This window comes from Maniola hyperantus, chromosome 2, assembly GCF_902806685.2.
Source record: "Maniola hyperantus chromosome 2, iAphHyp1.2, whole genome shotgun sequence".
In the NCBI taxonomy this organism is placed as follows: Eukaryota; Metazoa; Arthropoda; class Insecta; order Lepidoptera; family Nymphalidae; genus Maniola; species Maniola hyperantus.
Window position 1 is genome coordinate 4025654 of NC_048537.1, and position 22603 is coordinate 4048256.

General features: G+C 36.7%; 1 protein-coding gene across 5 annotated transcripts in view; it reads left to right on the forward strand.

The window, feature by feature from the left end:
* exp (expansion) overlaps nucleotides 1-22603 on the forward strand; it is a 226619-nt gene that overhangs the window by 192011 nt on the left and 12005 nt on the right. For all 5 annotated transcript variants that reach the window (XM_069505431.1, XM_034979674.2, XM_069505422.1 and 2 more), the window contains exons 6-7: nucleotides 3512-3710; nucleotides 21749-22026. In XM_069505431.1, coding sequence (XP_069361532.1) covers nucleotides 3512-3710; nucleotides 21749-22026 — 477 coding nt within the window. The remainder of the gene's footprint in view (nucleotides 1-3511; nucleotides 3711-21748; nucleotides 22027-22603) is intronic.

Below are 22603 nucleotides of genomic sequence, written 5' to 3' on the forward strand. Positions count from 1 at the left end.
TTCTAAATCTCACCAATCGGTGTTGCCTGACGCAACCCGAGTGTGGCCGCTCTCATTTAGTTTGATCATAAAGCCAATTCATTTTTGAATATTTGCGGAACCTAAGGATATATTATAAGAACCGTTTTGTTAATGACTTAACAATAAACAAATGATATTATGGTTTTATTTAATTATTTTGTTTTATTTTTACGACAATTGACAACGAAGCAAACGCCATCTATTGTGGCTCGAATGAACTCTGAACATCGACCCACGCGTAGTTCTGCACCTTGATGCTAGGTGGCACCAACATACTTTGAACAAAATAGATTTTAATTAAAAGCGAGACGCCAGTTAGTAGTTCAAAATTTACAACGTCACAAAATACAGGCCAATAATATGAAAAAAAAAAAGAAACTGTAGCGCTATAATAAACCACTAATGATACGGTAATAAAATCACCAGCATCTAAAACCATGTCATTATTATTACGTACTGCAGTGGTCATCTCAAGTGCATCACGATTGGGCCATGCACGACTCTTGGCTATGACATTGCCTCATAATTTTTCTTGATTGTCTTACGAAATTTCACGATTCACTTTCTTAATACGTTCTTGATGATTATGACGTACCATTTGTTTTAGTCGTGGTGCCCTTATGTTTTCTTTATTATTTTTCCTGCTACTTTTGTTTCTTTTTGCTTTGCGTATAAGTGCCTGTTCTTAGACATTAATCCACCAGCCGAATGTCTACATTTCTGAGTTCAGAGTTTAGCATTCAGCGTTCACTGTATAATCTTAGCGATGGCTCGAATCTCTTCACGCACGTTCTAGTAATCCACGATGAGCAAAAACGCAACTTTTTGTGTATTTATAGTTTGGAAAATTGCGACAGCGAAACGCAAAACTCTGATAACTTAGCCATTTAGCAGGAATTTCAAAATCCTTCTATTTTCTTTAGATCTCTTTATTGCAAAATTGGTTTGCTCAATAAAACCCATCTGCAACATACTAGTTTACTAATTGGGTCAATTCAAACAATAGAGAATTCACTTCCTAGTCGAATGCAAAACGTTCATTAGTAATTCATACACCATTAACTACCGTTTATGTAATAGTGAGAACAATGCAAAAGATAGCACCATTCAGGAAAAGAATGGTCATTGCCTCACTTATTTTGTTTAGAGTTAAGGACTATACGATTTCCGTGAGAAAGCAAATCCGAGCTTGACCACCTGCAAATCCAGTACCACTGACTTTTATAGAAGTACCTATATTTTCGGACTTTCAGATTGATACTGATATAAGTCAGGGCAATCGAAACTTCCAACCATCATCATATTATTTTTAAAGTAGGTGTCGTCATTGTCATCAACTTAGAGACGTCCACTCTGAACACAGCTTTCTTGTAGGGACTTCCACATGCCACGGTTTTATTTTGCTTGAACCAGTGTTTCCTATGGGTTGTGGCTGCCAACTGTGAGGTCGCTATTCCAGCACCTTGGGACCCTAATGTCGCTAGATAATGGGTAAAAACAGTCTCGGTCAAAGTAGGTAATACCTCTTATATTCATTGCATTTTATTGATTCACTACATAGCTTAGGTATTCACTATAAGGAAAACTGATATTTGAGGTTATTTGACCCATGACTTACGTAGGTAAGTCTCTACGTCTATATGACGTACGCGGTCAGCTTTGTAAAGATAGGATCAACGTCTCTGTTCCCGGGCTCTGTCAAACCAATTTTGGGAAGCAAGTTACATGGGCCATAGCAGTTGTACCTACCGACCTGTAGCAATCGTTGGGTAACCCAATAGGCCAGATACAATTTCATTAATGCAACTTACGCAGCTATTTTATCGTTGATCTCGAAATTGAATGGTTAATTTAATCCAATTCGTTTTAGAAAAATACTTGTTTGGAAGATTCAAAGTTCTGGTTCGTTGGTGGTGGTGGTGATTGATTGGTAGACATTTTGACTGGAAGAAAAAAATTACCTACTTTTGTTATTTGACGGTTCAAGGAATAGTTAGGTTTAGGTTAAGAGGATCTTAAAATTGATGCAAGTTTGCATTTCACTTACAACCACTGATTACATAATAGCGATGATGACAATATATTTTTGAGTTGTTATCAAGAGAGACATCTCACGCAGCACGCCGCGCCTCGCGCTTTACTGGTGTAGGTACATTGCGCCTAAGAGTTAATTTTATGTAAATTTTTATTCTGTATTGGTATTCAGAAATAAAATACTACTAACTATAAATAGCGATATTGGAACCCCGTTTGGGCAGAATAATTTTCGGTTTAATAGTGTCACAGCGGATTTTACGAACATTTATCTAGCTAAAATCCACGCAGAAAAATTATGTGAAATTATTAAAATTACTTGATAATTAGCGGACAAGACGCTGAAAAAATATTCTGCGGTAATTTTTTGTCGTTACAGATTTGTTTTTGTCTTAGATATTATTGATATAAATATTTTTTTTTCCAATATAAATAATCAGCATAAAAATTACGCGTTCATTGAATTTAGAAAAATCCGAAAATGTAGATAATTATATCAAAGATGATCTGACGATGAGGTAACAAGCACAAGCAGTGAGCGCCGTCTACCTATGCGTTTGTTTTCTCATTACCGACCTATTCTTCGTTTTGTAATATTAATCTGATAACATCTTCGAGTGTATTAAATCATCTGACTTCATCTATTTATAACGATTCTATGACGCCTCTAAAACCATGACCTTTTATTTTTGTTATCGTCGAATTTGTTTTAAAATAGAAGATAGCTATTTACGTTTACAAAAACAGTTAAAATTAGATATTATTGTAATTATAAGAACACATATTATTTATTACGGATTTCTTCATTAAAATTTATCGCTCAGCGCGGTTCTAATTGAATTCTTAATAAGTTGCCGCCAAGGTTTTAATAAAACGTATCCTTGATTATTCGTTTCTGTTAGCAAATAAAATAGAACGTAGCATCTTCAAAAATTCTGAATTATTATGAGCATAAATTATAATGAACTCGTAACAACAATAGCACGCCTTCGTAGGTCCATGGTTGCATCCATTGATGTTGGAACTTGGAAGCCCCCTCTACTGAAAATATTTATTGGTCAAATTTTTATCATACCTGTCAATACAATACTTGAATGGCACTTCAAAATCAACCCTACTGTTAAGAAGATATAGACGATTTTTGCTTAAAAATTTTTTGAACGCGTTGGCTGAGATCTATTGAGCGCACTCTGACTTTGCTTAGAGTTAAAACGAGACAAAGCTATATCTCTCACATAAATCTGTCTCGTTTTAACTCAATCTTAAGTCTGAGCAAAGTCAAAGTGTGTTCTATAGATCTCAGCCTTAGTCCATAGCCTAATATAATATTTGACACCTCGTCGATCCAGGCTAAAACCGAGAGTCACTCTAGTTCACTCAGGTAGTGGGCTGGCGATGAGTTGAGATAATGATGTTAATGATTATTATTAAACATTACTTTTTCTTTGTTTACCAGCTATTCGACATGAAGAAATTCCAATCCAACGTGAACCGGGAGCTACGGCGCGCGTATCCGGACCGCAGAAGACTTGAGACGCAGTGCTTGAGTGCAATCTCCTTTGTCAAGGCCGACAATGAACTGCTAGAGTGCCCTATCTGGGTTCTAATCATCAATGTTGTTGCCATGGACATGCTGAAATCGAAGCTGCCTCCGGGTAAGTCAGATAACTCATAAAATTACCATCTAAACTACAAGAGAGCTTGCCATCTTAAGCACATACTACTAAAAGGTTTATAATATGTAATTTGGTAAATGGTAGCCCCAGATCTAATTTTTGCAATTGATATTCCTTTTTCAAATTATCAGTATCTACCCTTATTATAATGCGAAAGTGTGTTTGTTTGTTGGTTTGTCCTTCAATCACGTCGCAACGATGCGACGGATTGACGTGATTTTTTGCATGGATATAGATAAAGTCCTGAAGAGTGACATAGGCTACTTTTTATTTCGGGAAATCAAAGAGTTCCCACGGGATTTTTAAAAAATCTAATTTCACGCGGACGAAGTCGCAGGCATCAACTAGTACAAAATAAAAAACGCGGTTATATTCTCAACGTCAAACCATAATAAGTTTTCTCAGGTTTTCTCGCCGAATATTGTCTTTGGATTCTTATTAGGTAGGTACCTATGACCGATACTGGGAGGGTTGAATTAGCTATTTCTTAATATTAAATTAATTCTACTAAGCAATAAAAATCCCTATTTATGACACTGCCACGAATAAAACTACCTGAAGCATAATATTATTACTTCGCAAAAGTACCGATTTGTCATGCCAACTGGTTTGCATCACTTCCTTTTTCATTGGAATCGGTTCTGGGGATTCACATGAAATAGTTTTTTTTGACTAAGTACAACAACGTACTAAGTACAATAAAATTTAATTTTAAATCCAACAACGTTACTCGTAATTCGTACCTATGCAGACTAATTTTTAACCGACTTCAAAACAACGAGGAGGTTCTCAACTCGCCTGTATTTTTTTATGTAGGTACATTTTTCAAGTTTTCGTAGTCTGCCTATATTAATTTAGTTAAGTTGAGAAAGAGTTCAAAGACGAAAACAATTTTGCTCACAGAGCAACATAGTTTATAAAGTGACATTAATATCTTTAAATAGACAATCATGTTACTGAGTTAATGCTATAACATGACCATAAAATAATAATATAGGTAGGTAGGTTTGTTCACCTTTTACTTAGTAGGTAGGTACGGAACAAAATACTAACCTTTGCTAGTTTTTAGACACAAGTTCCATTTTTGTTGTACAGGAACTACATACGACTATGTCCGGGTCTCTTACGTTTAGTGACCTTCGTGAGATACTTTTTTTCTCTTCTATGTACTCAGGTATTACCTACATGACTCTTTATTGCCTGACCTGCACTAAATAGACTGTAAAAGTTATGGCATTATTCTATCTACCTACAAAATTCTGTGGCTGTGCAATTGCATATTTTTTTATTTGTTTTGTTTTTCTATAAAGAATATTAGCCATGTTAAATGAGTAATATTACCCTTTCCTCGCCAACTAAGCGTCAGGCTTGTGCTATAGGAGTAGGTACGACAATAGTGCAACGGGCGGGGTTTGAACCGTCGACCTTTCGGTTTTCAGTCCACTCCTTTACCTGTTGAGCTATTGAGGCTATATTCTGCATGTACATAGATTTCGTCGTTGTAAGTAAGTAAGTTTACAAGTAAAGATTTTGCAATTATATTAAAAGAAAATTACATAAAATATCTACACACATTATTTTTTAATCATTGCGCATTACATTAATTGTTGTAATTTTTTAAAATTAAATCTTATTTAAGATAGATTATCTAATGGTTTGTTTTTCGAAAGATTTTCACCTTGAAAATAACTTAATATTCTAATCCTCAAATACATTTGCACATCCGTCACCTTGATATTTAATAATCTATTGCTGATCTCTATCGAATTTTATAATATCACCCACATAGATTTTACCTACTTACCATTTTAGAAGAAATGACCACTTTCGCTATTCCCCATCAACAGCAAGAGTGGTTGTTTGAACTGGACTGTTTGGATATAAAGTTTTAATTAAAAAAAACTTCAGGAGGAGTTCATTCGTACTGCGCTCCAAACAAACGTTGTTTGGGCTCTCATTTGAATACTAACCGATCAAAATCAATGAAATTACGTCTAATACATAACACAATATACATCTGTGCCAGTGTGTTAAAATATTTAGTTTCAGTTTTACGGCCTTAAAGATATTCGTACATTTCTTCAAATCCATGTACAATAAAACTAGTCATTTTTACGGAAATCTGGCAAAACAACTGACACAGATCTTAGTTTTTAGAACGTGTCTACAAAATTCCGTTCAGTTTGATTGGCTAATATTCAAATGAGAAGTAAACTATGTTTATGTGGAGAAAATTTGGGAGCATGCTAGGGTTAGGTACTTCTCCAATTTTATTTTAATAAATCTAAATATATATAAAAGGAAAAGGTGACTGACTGACTGATCTATCAACGTACAGCTCAAACTACTGGACGGATCGGGCTGAAATTTGGCATGCAGATAGCTATTATGACGTAGGCATCCGCTAAGAACGGATTTTTGAAAATTCAACTCATAAGGGGGGTGAAATAGGGGTTTGAAATTTGTGTAGTCCACGCGGACGAAGTCGCGAGCTAGTCATTACTATAGTCGTAGTAATCAAGCAAGGAGTAAATGGCTAGGTAAGTACCATCAGATTCATCATAAAGTGATTATTGCATTTTTTGTAAAAGAACTGTTTTCGCTTTAATCTATAATGACTGTAGGACGCTTTGTTTCAAGGTTATAAAGTTACTTATTGTTTCCCATCGAGTTCAGTAGGCCTACGGGCATGTAAGTGCATTAAAGATGCTAGAACGTTGGAAAAATTTACAATTTTCATAAAATATAATGTGGCGTAAAGCGCGAAAAAAGGTGATAAGTAGCGTAAAATATATCGAAGAAGTAACAAATGTGATTGGTAATTAAGTTTTACAAGAATCAAAATAAAAAACGGTTGAGTATTTTTGAATAGGGACGTGTATTTGTGACAATGCATATCAATATATTGCGGTAAATGGATGGGTGACCGACTTCGGAAGTCTGAATTTAGGCTTTTCATTTCCTCCGTGCGTTGGAGAATATTATCACTAAGTATAGCATCTAATATTAACTGTAAACCTAAGAGTCTACGTTCTCTTAGTGAGTTGTATGCGGAAGGACCTGGGAAGTGGGAACCCACTGCATTATTATCTATAGATAACTCCTGCCATTGTTTTATTACTGGTAAGGAGTCACGACCATCAGCAATGAGGAATACGACTACAAAGTAGTGGATTTGAAGAAAATGACTGATGTAAGAGACACAAATAAACACATCAAACGCAACAACAAGCGACAACTACGATAATTTGAACCGACACACTAATTAAAAAAAAAAACTCAAAATAATAAACTCTAAAATGTAATCCTGCCTAAGCTACGTAGATTATACAAAAAAATAAGCATCATGAAAAGTCGCAAAAACGTTTATTGATTCGTCCTGCTACTAAACATAAAATAGTTAAAATAAAACACGTCACACATAATTAAGAAGTCGAATATTTTTAAACAACTTTTTTATGCGGTAGTAACTTTTTTGTACAAATTATGAAGCTATGCCCCGACATCCTTCGCTTCGTATAAAAATTCCTTTAACATTTGTAACAAAATGCTATTAGTTTTGTAACACTCGTGCGATGAATTCTTTAGTTAGATAAATATCTGAACTCGAAATTAACTAATTAATTTGTTGGCAAAATGCTTACATTATTAATTATTCATATTAGTCGTAAATTACGTGACGTGAAATCGTTTGTGGGTTCGTTTTGAAATACCTACTCGTTTAATAATAAGTATATTTTAGTAGGTACTTTTCTCGCGACTTCGTCCGCTTAGATTTTAGTTTTTTAGTAAGGGTCTACATCATAGAGAAAACATCATGCAAAATCCCATATTATCCCTAACTAGTTTTTCAGAGCTGAATAGTGAATATTAATTGTTAAGCAAGCCAGTCAGTTTCTCCTTTCAAACGTCTTTGCTGAATGAGCCTTCTGTAGGTGTAGTAGTATGTGATCTGATGCCGTTTTATCATTGAATTAACTTGTTTTTAACATGATGCGTAACCTTTACGTACCTACCTTTATACGTATTACGTACTACTAACGAATGCGCACTGACCGCAAAGTCACAGTATAATAGCTCAACAAAAAACTGAAAAAAGAAACAAGAAATCGTTTCGTCCAACCCATTTTTAACCGACTTCAAAAAAAAGAGGAGGTTCTCAATTCGTCGGAATCTTTTTTTTTTTTTTTTTATGTATGTTCCCCGATTACTCGAAGACGCCTGGACCGATTTTGAAAATTCTTTTTTTGTTTGAAAGGGTATACTTCAAAGTTGGTCCCATTTAAATTTGGTGAAGATCTGATCAACATCTTCGAAGATAGATACTGGAACTCCTCAACGGATAAGAGTAAATTGCTCGCGATCAGTGTACTAGTAAACAGTAGATTTTTAACCAGTCATAGCATAATTCCATGGGGCCACTAAAAATTGTGAAATAAATTTTTTTTACAAATAAAATAATAACCGACTTCGATACACAAACACTAAAAATTTAAAAATAATTTAATTTATTACCGAATATATTATGTATACAAGAGTTAATATAGTTCCATAATAATACTTTTTGGTGCCGGTGCCAATTAGCTTTAGCTGCGCGAATCGTCTAGACTTCATATTTTTATGAGACTCCACAATAGCACCATATTTTTTTTGTATTACCTTGGGCCGTTCAGTACTTATGACGTTTAAATTAAAAGCTGGACCACGAGCGTGTAGATGCTTCCGCATTCTAAAAAGTAATTATGTCAAAAACACGAACAAAAGTAGGCGCTCGTATAAGTCCCGCAAATTGCTATTGCGCTGGAACCATGTCTCATTAACATCAAAATGACGTCTGAAATAAAAATATACCATCAAATCGAAACTTAAGTCTTGTGCTGACGGCACTAATATGGCGGCCACGCGCATTAGCAATTTGAGGGATTTATACTACCACAGAATAAATTAATTATTATATATTATTACCTATCTTACAAAATACCAGTGGCGAGGGGTGAAAATCTGAAAAAGGGAAGCCGGCGCAACAAAAAAAAGTTCTTACCTAAAAAAATATCAGCTCCACACCACCGTCACCGATTCACCATTTATTTTGTAAAAGCACTGGTATTTTCAAAATCTTTGTGACTTTGAAAAAAGCCTTTTTATGTTGCTGTGAGACACATCTGTGCTTGCTTGCTTTATTAAATACACACTTAACCCAAACCAAATCAAAAACTAAGTATACCTAACCATTTTAGTCTTTAGTTTCAGTCAAATTAAAAGATAATCATCAAAGAGATTCCAACACAATCGCTAACACATTAAAACAAATGTAATAAATAGAAAACAAGGCCAGAACAGTCATTTGTATTCGAAAGGAATATGCCTGTTCTTTTTTACGAAATGAGCTAAAATCTAAACATCTACTTAATTATGTGAATTTAATGCCATTTCTTATGTTGAATTACCAAACTGAAACTAAATCAATATTAACTTACACTTATTAGAATTATTAATCACTAACCCCAATTTATTATACTTAAGTATATCAAAATAACATAATCACAAACTTTAAAATCAAGCGCGCATGATGCTTCACCTTCACGTAAACAAAATATGTATCAAAGCGCCCTACAAAATACAAAATAGTAGTATGTACCTGTTGAAACAGTACTGTGAATACAATTTTTAATTTGGAGGTGTAATACAGTAACCCGGCATGCAGCGGCTTATTCGTGTCAAATTTGTCTGACCTGTCAGAGCTACAAATTCGTATTTGCTACCGGGCCAAATTAAATTGGTGGTTCTCGTCCGTAAAGCAAGACAGACGTTGTTCGCTTCCTAGGGAAATGAAAGAGATGGAATGCTAAGAAAGCGCTAAGGCATAACCCGATGTTTACCGGGTTGTTTGCGAGTTTACTATACTATTATATTAGCTTGTTTATAACTATGACTTGATGCATAGCATAGATTTTATTTGATGTTATTATAAATTTTTAGGCAAATAAATTTCGTACACAGTACGTAGCATGCATTTGGGCTTTGGCCTACATTTATGTCACTAAGTACTAGTAGTACCTAAGTACTTACGCTATATGCCAATTCTGAAAGGGAAGCCGATGGGAATCGTGTTATATGGACATTTCGCCACTGCAAAATACTTATATAATCTAGATAAAGCCCGCGCGCGAATTCACCCCGTTTTTTTAAAATCCCGCACCAAATATTTGATTTTCCGGAATAAAAAGTAGCCTATATCCGTTCCCAGGATGCAAGCTATCTATGTGTCAAATTATGTGGCTGGCATCATCCAGTATGAAATACATATATTAGGGACAAATGCCATATAGGATCTCGCTTCATTTTAAAAGTAGCCTCGGTCCGGCACTGCCTTCCGTAGTCGAGTAAAAAGTAATTTAAATCCATAATGGATAAACTCATTGTACAGGGCTATATAAATAATGTTTCATCTAGAAAATAGCTACTTGAATGTAATAACGTGCGCTCACCATTAAAAACGACATAAAGGACAGATCTCCTTCTGGTAGAACCAAGGAGCAGGCCCAAGAAAAATTGCAAATAAAAGATCTCTACAATACAAATTATAGAAAATAAATTGCTTCAAAGTTGACAGAGACACACTGTTTCGAAGATGGTGCCATAGTTTAGTTTATTATTAAGTAGAATAAGAATTCCATTCAAGTGATGTACACTGAATAACAATTCTCAAATTATTTACATCAATTGGAGTCTTACTTGGCGTCTATTCCACAATCGACCGTCTCTAAGACTCTAGAGTTTGAATATAGAATAAAATTTGACGTAATAGTCGCGCAAATTGCTATTGCGCTGGAACCATGTCTCATTAACATCGAAATGACGTCATTTGACGTATATTTAACTAAAAATATACCATCAGCTCGAAACTTCAGTCTAGTGCTGACGTCACTAAAATGGCGGCCACGCGCATTAGCAATTTGCGGGACTTATACGGTCATAGTAAGTTATACCTACCTTAACTCTGGGATTGCTTGGATTCTTACACTCATGAAAGTAGTCAATCGCGATGAATTGTCAAGAAGCAATTAATTATGAAGTCAAGCTGATACACAGACTAATATGGATTACGATTTATTTTTTTACTATTCATGCTCAGAAGATAAGCGCCGCTTCAACGCAATATGTTTATTTATTAGAAGTCCATTGTAGTAACATTACAAGGATACTCTAGAACATCAGTCACGCGTCATCGATATATCCACTGATTAATTACTATTTAATACATTTTGGAGAACCAGAGTGACCGACATAGCCCAACGAATTAGCCAGCTGAAGTGGCAGTGGCCACGTCACCGCAGAATCGATGGGCGATGGGGCAGACGTGTTCTGGAGTGGAGACCGCATATTAGCAAGCGCAGTGTGGGACGACCTCCAACCCGCTGGACTGACGACCTTAAGAAGATAGCGGGAAGTGGGTGGATGAGGAAGGAAGGCCTATGTCCAGCAGTGGACGCTGCAGGCTGATTGATTGATTGATTGAATACATTTTGCGGAACTAGGGGAACTAGAGTAACCGACATAGCTCAACGGGTTGCGAAGCCGAAGTGGCAATAGGCAGGGCACATACCTAGTTCGTACAACCGATAGACGTTGGGGTCCCAAGGTGCTGGAATGGCGACCTCGCACCGGAAGACGCAGCGTTGGAAGATCCCCCACTAGGTGGACGGACGACATCAGACGAGTCGCAGGGAGCCGCTGGATCCAGGCGGCGCAAGACCGTGGCGTGTGGAAGTCCTTACAAGAGACCTATGTCCAGCCGTGGACGTCTATTGGTTGATGATGATGATGATGACTTTTGAGGAGAAAACGTGCATGTATGAGATAATATGACCGTGATTGAGCTGTTCAATGTTGTTACCACCGAAATCAGATTTAGTATAGAAGTGTTAAAAAAGCGTAAGATTGTATTGATTGTGCGCCAGTGACTCATCATTGCGCGTTATTGTAAAAAAAGTCGTATTTGCATAGCGTTATACTTCAATTTTTGTTGTTTTGGATTCTAGAGATACATGTTGTCTGCTATTGTTTAAACAGTCTAGCTAAACTTTTGTCTGCGGAGGACAAAAGTCCGTTGTCGTTTACTTCAGTATTTCGCTATACTATTAATCAATCGTGTGCGTTATGCTATGCAGTTCTTGAGTATTCAATTTTCGTCCTCCGAGGACAATAGTCCGTCGTCTGAGCAGGCCCTAATTTGGAAGAAAATTTTTTCAATATCAGTGACACGTGCTCCCATGGGTATTTCTATTGCTTTATTTAGAGTTCTGTGATTATTACCTTGTCTGAGACCTCCAGAGACCACAACCCAGCTTTGCAACACAACAATGAACCGACCTCAACACTTATCATTAAGAAACGGCTAACGAACAAAATTTAATTTTTATAATGCAACGTTCTCACGCCAAACTGTAAATGTACATTTTGAACAACGTCGCTCGCTACGGCCTTGGCTGGTAAAGTAAAGTTTTCGTAACTAGAGAAAATTCAATTTTAATTTAGATATGCATAGATGATTCGAGTTTCTAAACTAAAGTTCAGAACTTTCACAAAGTGTTGGTTCTGGAATATTCTACTTCATATTTAAATGAAAATCTTTGAGCTCGTGTAACTTTGAAACCATATATTTTTACTGACATTATTTTAGATATAATATAAATACCACAGAATACTATATCAGTTGTTAGAGCGTGCTTGCAAAATTTTACTGAGTTTGATTTGTTAATTTTTAAATAAGAATTAAACTTAGTTTGTATGTAGCGCGCTTTAAAGACACTCCTATTTAAGTTGAACACATATACATCGCGACTCACAAGACCTATAGGCGGCGAGTTTTTAAAGAGATTTTAATTAACTAACATTTTCAAACAAATCGTTTCAAAAATGAACTGGTTCGTGCATCGGCAAGGTGATCAGCCTCACATTATAAGAGCGGGTAGGTATATTGCTAGTATATCGGCTTTTACTTCCGGAACGATGGAGTCATTGATAATTAATGAGAAACATAAGTCTTTATTCCCAAAGCATTGATTTCAATTGATACAATTTTAATAATTAAGTACAGTACAAGCATTATTATTTGTTACAATTCAATATTTTACACAAAAAAAGATTAAGTACTTATAAAATACTAGATGATGCTCGCGACTTCGTCCGCGTAGATTTAGGTTTTTAATAATCCCATGGGAACTCTTTGATTTTCCAGGATAAAATGTAGCCTATGTCCTTCCCCGAGATCCAAGCTATCTCTGTACCAAATTTTGACAAAATCTTTGACAAAATTTGGAACACACCTTTGAGAACATTATGGAGAACTTTCTAGCATACAGGTTTTCTCACGATGTTTAAACGCACATACCTACGTAGCTACGAAGAGGTGCGTGCCCGTGGTCGAACCGCCACCATCAATAAAAGGCGGACGTCTTAACCACTAGGCTATCACGCTTTACCTACGTACTCCAATCTAATATCAAAACAAATATTTTCATTTCGAGTAATCTTATAACAAATTGCTCGTCTGATTTAGTTCTCATAGCACGTAACCGCACCAGCTATGCGCTTCTTTAGTAGCTCGCTTATTGTTGTGCAACAATGCAATCTGACTCGATCTTATGATGTATTGCACCTCATTTCACTCAACTTTACGGCAAATTTTCTAACTTAGCAAAACTTAACCTTCAAATACTAAAGGCGATTCAACCCACCCAAAGGCGCCATCAAGCATTTGACGCACTACTTATAGGTACGAAAAATAAAATTCTGTCTTTTGAGGTTCCGTCACCCATAATAATCATATAGAGTACGCGGCAGAAAATAATGTATGTACATCGACCTTTAGAAGGAGATAGTGGATTTGTAGAGCATTGTCTCTATCGTACCTACATCGACCTTTAGAAGGAGATAGTGGATTTGTACCTAGAGCTTTGTATTGTCTTTATCGTTGAGACCGACAAAACGTCATATAGGTATGAGTGACAGAGACAACGCTCTACAGAGCCGAAATGTCATTCTAAAAGCCGATGTACATTACTTTCTACCGCGTACTATAATAACTATCAAAAAAATTATATTTCGCAGTCACTATGCCAAATTATTTTACATAGAAAAGTAAATAGGATAACAATTCATCTACAATGCACGCATACATTGATATATTTTATCTGCAGTTTGACAATGAATCAAATCTGGTGAATTATATTAGCAACTATGGCACAGTATACGCATTGGATCGGCTAACCAATGCGTAGAATGGAGGAGCTATCCCTGCTATGCCTCCACAGCATAGCATGGGATAGCTCCTCCTTGTTTAGGTTTGTCCTTGACTTACACCGCAACGGAGCAATGGATCAGCGTGGTTTTGCATGGATATACTTGGTTAAAGACCTGCAGAGTGACATAAGTTACTTTTAATAAGCTACATAAGCTATTTTAAAAACTTAAATCGGCATCGGCTAGTGTAGGCACATATCTATAATTCGTCGGGCCTGGCTGGTCTCAGCCACCCCGTCGCTCTAAGGAATCGCCATAATGCTGACTTAGCAAGTAGTTAGGTACCTATTCTAAATCCGATATTGGTTTTGTTCAAATCATACAGTATTTATGGGAAAGAAACCGCACAGTGAGATCCCGTGATTTCCCAGCCTGGATAAGATACGTTTCTAGATTTCCTGCAGCGGTTTCGCGGTCGAGCCTGTTTATCGGATGCAGAGCTCAAATAAATTTATTGATTTTAGATCTGTTCTCTTAAATCAAAAGTTATGTACGATCTAGATTTAATATTAGCTCAGTATTTATTACTTTCGTTTATGCCACTATCTGATACCTGCGACTTCATCCTTGTTGAATTATGTGTACCAAACACACTCTTTTTCTCTCTCTGCACCTTATTCTTCATTGCTAAGGTCCATGATCATTTTCCCTTATTCACATAATGGAAAGTTTTTTTGGAATAATAATTCGGTGGGTTCCCACTTTCCAGATCTTTCCGAATATTATGATTTGAAGTAAGACGAAATTCCGACTCTTAGTATGTTAGTTATAATAACCGAGACCAACAGATTAACGTCGTCTCCGAGTCATAGAGGAAATCAGGAAACGAAAAAGCCAAATTTGAACTTCCAAAATTGACCATCCATCCAGTTAAATTCCTCAATAGCTCAGCGGTTAGGTATAGGAGCGGACTGAAAACCGAAAGGTTTAATTAAACCCCACCCTTTGTACAGACTCCTAGCACAAGCTTTACGTTTAGTTGGAGGGGAAAGGGGAATTTTAGTCATGATTAACATGGCTAATATTTTTTTTAATTTACTGACCGGGGTTAACATTGCTTAAGCAGCAAGATTAATATTCGCTGTCACAACAATGGAATAGATATCTGTGATACAATACCTACGTATATTGTTACAAAGCTTTTCATTTCTCTGACTGACATTTAGAGAAGATTGATTAAAAAGCTTAATAACTAGAACACCGTGATAACATCTTAACATAATGTCTAATGGTTTCGGTCTTTCGCATTGTTTTCAATGTCTGTTTCTGTAACAGTATCGGTTGCTTTGTTAACATGGACATGTTCTGCGGACCGACAAATTTCGATTTCAACATGAAGGTCGATCTTGCTCGTGACTGGCTGTGGCATAACTAGATCGTCGGAATGGAACCATTTAGGGCCATAGCAGACATGATACTTTTAGCATCAGCGTTCGGTGACTCAGTTGCTTTTCGGAAGCTCGATGAACGTTCTATTCTGCATACATCGCCAGTCGCAGCGACCGAGTCGATTTTATTTATTCAATACAGCGATCGAACGCTGAAAGTCGTCAAAACGCGATTCTGCATCGAAATAATAGCTAAATCGCGCGTTTTTATACAGCGATCTGTTATCAGCGGACCCGCGGTTAAAAAAGGTCTATTCATAATTATAGTATTTTAATTGAATAATAGGAATATAAAAATATAATTTTCACAAAACTAATTATTAAATGGCAAGATTTTCGTTGTACCCGAAAAACTGATTGCCCTTTTCTAATGAATCAATGATTGTTTAAATGAAAAAGATTTAACATATCAAACGCAGAAAGTCGCCAAAAGGTTATGCAGCATCAATGCAGTCGCAAAATTGCCGATCGCTGATGTCAAAGTCATCGTGTCTGCTATGACCCTAGCTCATTAGAGTGCACATTATGAATCTTAGATTAGCATTTGAAGCGTTTAAAATGTTGGTCAAACAACGGTCGTGACTGATTTTATGCGAAGTAGTTCAAATCGTCGTGTAAAGGAAGTGTTTTGCGATTGAAAAACAAAAGTGATCTAAATGCATAATGGGATGTTGCAAATACCGCTCAGCTGTAAAGGTGATCGTATACTTCATACGTACGATGAGACGAATCACAGTCGAAAAACCTATTGACAATCTCCCTGGCGCAGTCATGAACGCTTTGGTCTCATAAGTGGGAAGTCCCAAGTTGAGAGAGAGGAAAAACTAGATATTCGAAATACTACCTACAAAATGTGTGTGGTAGGTAGTGGTAAATTAAAACTACCTGACTATTCATAAACACTTGTAAAAAGTTTACATGAATAATTTTTTTTTTTTTTTAAGTAAGTAGGTATCTACATAAATTTTCTGTAGCTACATACATTTTGTAACCTTATATTATATCGTTTGCTTCGGTAACTGTTTGAAGTTCTTATCATCCAAAATGCTTTAATCTCTTATTTTATGAGGGTAATTTCCTGCATATGGCCTTTGAAAACCGCGTGCCATTTTAGAATTCAGGACATTGACTATACCTACTAATCTGGATTCTAGCCCCGTTCTGGCATACCTACGTGGTGGTCCACACGATTTTGTATCTACATGAGCTTATCATGTCCCTGTACATCTTTATCTAGAATCTAAGAAAAAAATAATGTCTTTTTAAAAGCCTTTGTTTTATTTCTTTGAAGTTTTTTATCGGTGACAACTGTTGAATTGCGATCTTGCTGTATAGCAAGTGTCGATTGACGATGCAAGCTGTGATGGAAATATGCTAAGCTACTTCCATCTGCATTCCATAATGTGGTTGTAAGATCTTTGATCGGTTTTTAGGGTTCCGTACCTCAAAAGGAAAAAAGGAACCCTTATAGGATCACTTCGTTGTCTGTCTGTCTGTATGTCTGTATGTCTGTCCGTCCGTCTGTCTGTCTGTATAAATAAATAAAAATCTTTTTTATTCGAATAAACTTTTACAAGTAGGTACTTTCGAATAGTCGGATGCATCTACCACTGGTTCGGAATGCCTTTCCTACCGAGAAGAACCAGCAAGAAACTCGGCGGTTTTGTCTGTCGTGTCTGTCAAGAAACATAGAGGGTACTTCCCGTTGACCTAGAATCATGAAATTTACGACTATAGTACGGAGCCCTCGGTGCGCGAGTCTGACTCGCACTTGGCCCATTTTTTCGAGATTTGGTCCCGGAACGTCAAATCACATGTATGGGTTTGCCTAGGTAGAGTTTATAAATTATATGTAGAAAGTTCAGCGTGCTTAATCACCACAAAATTAGTTTGTCTAAATTACACGAAAGTAATTTACAGATAGGTGGGTACACTACATAATAATTGCCTTGAGGGCAGACGATTCTACGAGTCACTACCCACCAAGGGCCAGCTTATTAAGAATTAATTATTGCCTACTGTGCTCGCTTTCATGTTTCCGCTGGGTCATTCGATTTAATTTAATATGACAGTACTAACGCAACAGGTTAAGCGCTAAAGTCTTCCGCACACTACCCACAATAGTCAATAGCAAAATCTGGATAAAATAGAACATTACACAAATACATTCACACAAGCGTCGCAAGACATAAACACTCCAGCAAAAAATTAAATTATGGCAAGTGTAACCAACTCTCGCCGTCCACGCGATCCTATTTTGTCTGTAAAAAAGATGGGAATGTCGGTAAAGATTTTTGTCGGAGCAGGGCAGCTTATATTGAACACATTGGATGTGCATTGAGATTCCGTAAGATGGACACCGTCTTAAGAGATCTAGCTATAATAGCCCTAATATACTTTTGAAATAAAAATAAATATTATGCCCGCTCTTCACTCGCACGCGAATCGTAGTAATAGTTTAGTCCGTCAACTATCCGTGAACGGCGGGAAACACCTATCCACACAGTTGTTCACAGCGTTCATGGTCTTTCACGCCGTTATTCGTGAACGAGTAAATAGCGAGTATCACAACAAAACGGCCGTCTGCGGTGATGAATTAAGTTGGAATGTCACAAAATAATGTGTGACCTGTATCATTAAAGTAGTACAATTTTTGTTATCAGTAAGTAAATATTATGTTAATATTTAAGCAACAGGGATCTACAGACACCACTAACAGAAGTAGACAATATTTCTGTTAGACAAAATAAAAATCCTGAAATTGGCTTTCACTAAACCGACTCTCTTGTAAATCGTAAAAGACATTGCAAAGTAATTTTACACCGGAGTTATTTCATCATGATCAACCCTTCGCCGCCCTCTCCGAATAAATAGAGTTGGGCCATAGTCTACCGCGCTGGCCAAGTGTGGATTGGCAGATATCATACACATTTGAGAACATTATGGAGAACTCAGGCATGCAGGTTTTCTCACGATGTTTAAGTGATATAAAGTTTCTTAAACGCACATTAGGTACCTACCAACTCCGAAAAGTTAGAAGTACGTGCCCGGGATCGAAACCATCCCCTGACTAGGAGGCTGAACCACTCGGCTATTGTTAGTAGTAGTATTTAGTTGTAATTAAATGTTTATTTTTATTTTTTTATTTTATTATCTATCTACTAATAAGCAATCATCATTAAAAATATATTTTTAGAAGAAACGGAGTGCTATATAAAATGGCCATATCGAATTAAGTGGGTATCAGATTCAAGTTATCTCCTGAGAAATGAGAATTGATACTTAGCCAGATATTAAAAGAAATGTATTGAATGGACTTGACTGCTATTTCCATACCCTTCTAGTGTTAACAGCGTGAGAGTTACTATAGTCATTAAAATAGCGATTTACGTCGTTAAAGGCATCGGGTTTCTATTTAATTGTCTGTGTAGTAATGTGTTACTGCAATGTCCAACAAGTAACTTGAGTGTATCTTTGCTATTTATTATAGGCAGGCGTTGAAATTACGATGGTCAAAACTAGTTTTTATAATAATTAATAATTGTTACTATGAGAGCCATTACGCACTGTCGACTAGTCGGCCGGGCGACTAGTCGACAGTGCATAGTGGCTCTTTTACGAAGGTATATAAGTCCCGCACATTGCTAATACGCGTGGCCGCCATTTTAGTGACGTCAGCACTGGACTGAAGTTTCGAGCTGATGGCATATTTTTATATCGGTTGACGTCAAACAGACGTCATTGCAATGTTAATGAGACATGGTTCCAGCGCAATAGCAATCTGCGGGAGTCATACCTATACGCTATTTGAACTTAGAGTTAAAACGAGACTGAGTTATGTCTCTAGCATAAATTTGTCTAATTTTTACCTAAGTAAAGCCTGAGCAAAGTCAAAGTCGCTCTATAGATCTTAATTAAGTATAATATGCGACTGGTCAAGATGGCAATCGGGGTATGAGGCGGAGGGACGCCCGCACACCGCACCAAGTTAACGCGGGAGCTGTGCGGGGCGTCTGCACCCCGATTGCTATCTCGACCTGTCGCGTACTATAGGTACACACGAGTATGTAGGTACATAGAGACGACCCCCGAATGATTCGCTTAAAGTATAGAATTTTCAAGTTTTCAACACAATCGCAACTTCAATGATGGCCCATCAGATATTGGACCTATCTGAATTTATGATAGGTAGTTTTTTAGTTATAAAATACTTTACTATGCTCATCTGGGAATACTAAATCCTGCATTATAATTAGTTGTTTTGTGTATAGCCGAATTAGGTTACCTAGTTACCTAAGATTATTATGGAACAGTAAAATTAATATACATAATCATCTGAACGATTTTATTTATTATTATCTAACACGCTCTATGCACAGTAACATTTTGCAATCCAATGTCGTGATCCAGAGATCGGATGGCAATCACTAGACACGAGGATCTATGATTATTATGCGACGGCATAAAGGTTGCCGTCTACTTATATTACATAGATTATTATAGATACGTAGGTAGATATCCATGTAAAACCTAGACGCGCTGCGATGACCTTGTGGTAAACCGGACTAGATCCTTACAAGAAACTTTCTCTTAATTTCAGTTTTAAGTACGTTTTAAGTACCTACCTATCAGGTAAAAGTAAAAAATGTAGGTAGATTTTCTATACCTACTAGTCCCGTGTATTGCAAGTTGCAAAAAATAAAAAAAATATTTCATGCAGGGCCCTACTGTACCTAATCTGTGACGCTACCACCAGTTCGTCCATTTCAGAGAATTGGTAACTAATAATTGGTAAAAGTTAAAATCGTGGCTATGAAAATTATACATGAGCTAAGGTGCAAGACTCACAGACGGATTGGTGAGGCGGCGAGGAGCGCCTTCTATTTTTTCTTAAACTTAGCTTATTTACTTTGATAAACAGTTGAAATTGTCATAAGTGGGAACGTAATGAAAATGAGCGTGCTCGAGCGGCTCCTTGTGCGGTGCCCGAGTCACAGAGATGCGCCGCGTGATAAGGCAGCACTTTCGCCCACCATGCATTAGCCGCCGCCCGCCATTCGGCGCGCCGCGTCTTGACACTGCCACTCGCCGCGATTCGACTCTATTCGCTGTGTCTCGCGCTCTATGCGCTAGGTCTGCGCTGGCCCTTACTGTTCATCTGCATGATTCCACCAACTAACTATTCACGGAAATTCTTACACCTAGTTAAATGTAGATACCTAATAGGTATCATTTATTTTGAAACTTTTATAAAAAGTTAAAAATTAACCAATAAAATTATATCAATCAATTCATTGCTTTGCCATTTAATTATTCACAAACTAACAAGTTATTAAAAAAAAATTACTTAATAGTATTTTTAAAACAATTTTAACTAGAAAAATTCTTAATCAAGTAAAAACCAGTCAAGATCTATTATGTAACAATAATAATGGTCCATATAAAAAATTATAATTTTGTATTGAATAAAATATTAATCAATCTCAATTTTATAACTGGGTCAACCTCCAATCAAATTGTAAATAACTCAGATTATGCATCCCACATCAAAGTCACAGGCTTTAATTCCGAATCTGATATTATTTCGAGCTAAATTGGCTCATTTGTAACCGACTGCAACCTAAAGAGCAAAGGTTCATTGCAATGCAGTCTCAGTCAAGATTATACTTAAGTCAATTTAGCGATTATCATAATATTTTATTAAATCTGTTTTATAACAAAGAGATTACTTGGAAAATATGTGTAAACATGTTTATTTTCTTTAATTTTTTATTCCGATACAAGTTAGCCCTTGACTGCGATCTCACCTGGTGTTAAGTGATGATGCAGTGTAAGATGAAAGCGGGCTTCCATCGGAGGAAGGGGTATAGCAGTTTCATTAATTCCATACCTACCTTCGGTTCGATCGGTTTCCACTTATTACTATATTTTTTTATTCACATACAAGTTAGCCCTTGACTGCAATCTCACCTGGCGGTAAGTGATGATACAATCTAAGATGGATGCGGGCTAACCTGGAAGTGTATGGAAGTTTTTATTAAACCCATATCCCTTTGGTTCCTACATGGCATCGTACCGGAACGCCAAATCGCTTGGCGGCACGGCTTTTGCCGTTAGGGTGGTAACTAGCCACGGCCAAAGCCCTAATTTAGAAATTATAAATTCTTCAACTACCCCTGCTGAGAATCGAACCCAGTAACTTACACCGATAAGACCACAGAGCACACCACTGCGCCAGGAAGGTAGTTGAAAATTATTTCAGGAATATTAATAAGGACCATTATTAATAAGTAAGCAATCTGATCATTATTTTCTTGTCAACAGTTCAAAGACCAATGGACATCAAGAACAGACCTCGCATCCCGATACCCGATGAAGATCCTTACAGCATCGCCAGTTCAAACGCAAACGGCTCAGGTTCCAGCGGCAGTTCTGGGGGATATGGCCAAAACGGACACAATGGTCACAACGGTCACAATATCCACGGGGTTGTAGCGGCGACGAGGGAACAACTCATGATGCAGATGGGACAGAGAAGAGGCGACAAACCCCCGAAACTGCCCCCTAGGGAAAATGGTTATGGACCAGCTGATATTCCCAAGGTGAGTGAATAGCTAAAATATGAAAAGATCCGTTAAGGCCTAATGCTAATGCTATTCTCATACTCTTTAAAAGTATTCGACAAAACTTTTATGTGAATTTTTTTAATAAAGCCAAATATCGTGATATCTTGGAAGAAATTTCGAGGCATGCATAATAACGCAGCAGAGCCCAGCAGACCCAAAAGAGTTGAAATGCTTCCAAATAAGCATGCATTGCTCGTAAACAGATAATAATTCATAGATTATTATAGATAATTTTTTAAAGTTCAATACGTTAAAATTGCCAAGTCGACTTACCCTAAAATGGAAATTCTTCCGGCTATATAATCTTACCCGTCCAGTTACCTTTAAAAGTCACTGAAGTGAAAGTCTAGACGAAAATTGAACTGACAAAAATATGCACATTAGCAAAATAAAGTTTTAACATTTCAACTTAGAATAAGGTAAGTATTATAACAAATTAGACCAGCACACATATCTAGATACGTGCAGAAAGAATAAACGGAATTGAGTAACGAAGCAGCACACAATTTAAAAAGGATCACGTCATATATAACGTTAAAAGCATTTCTACACG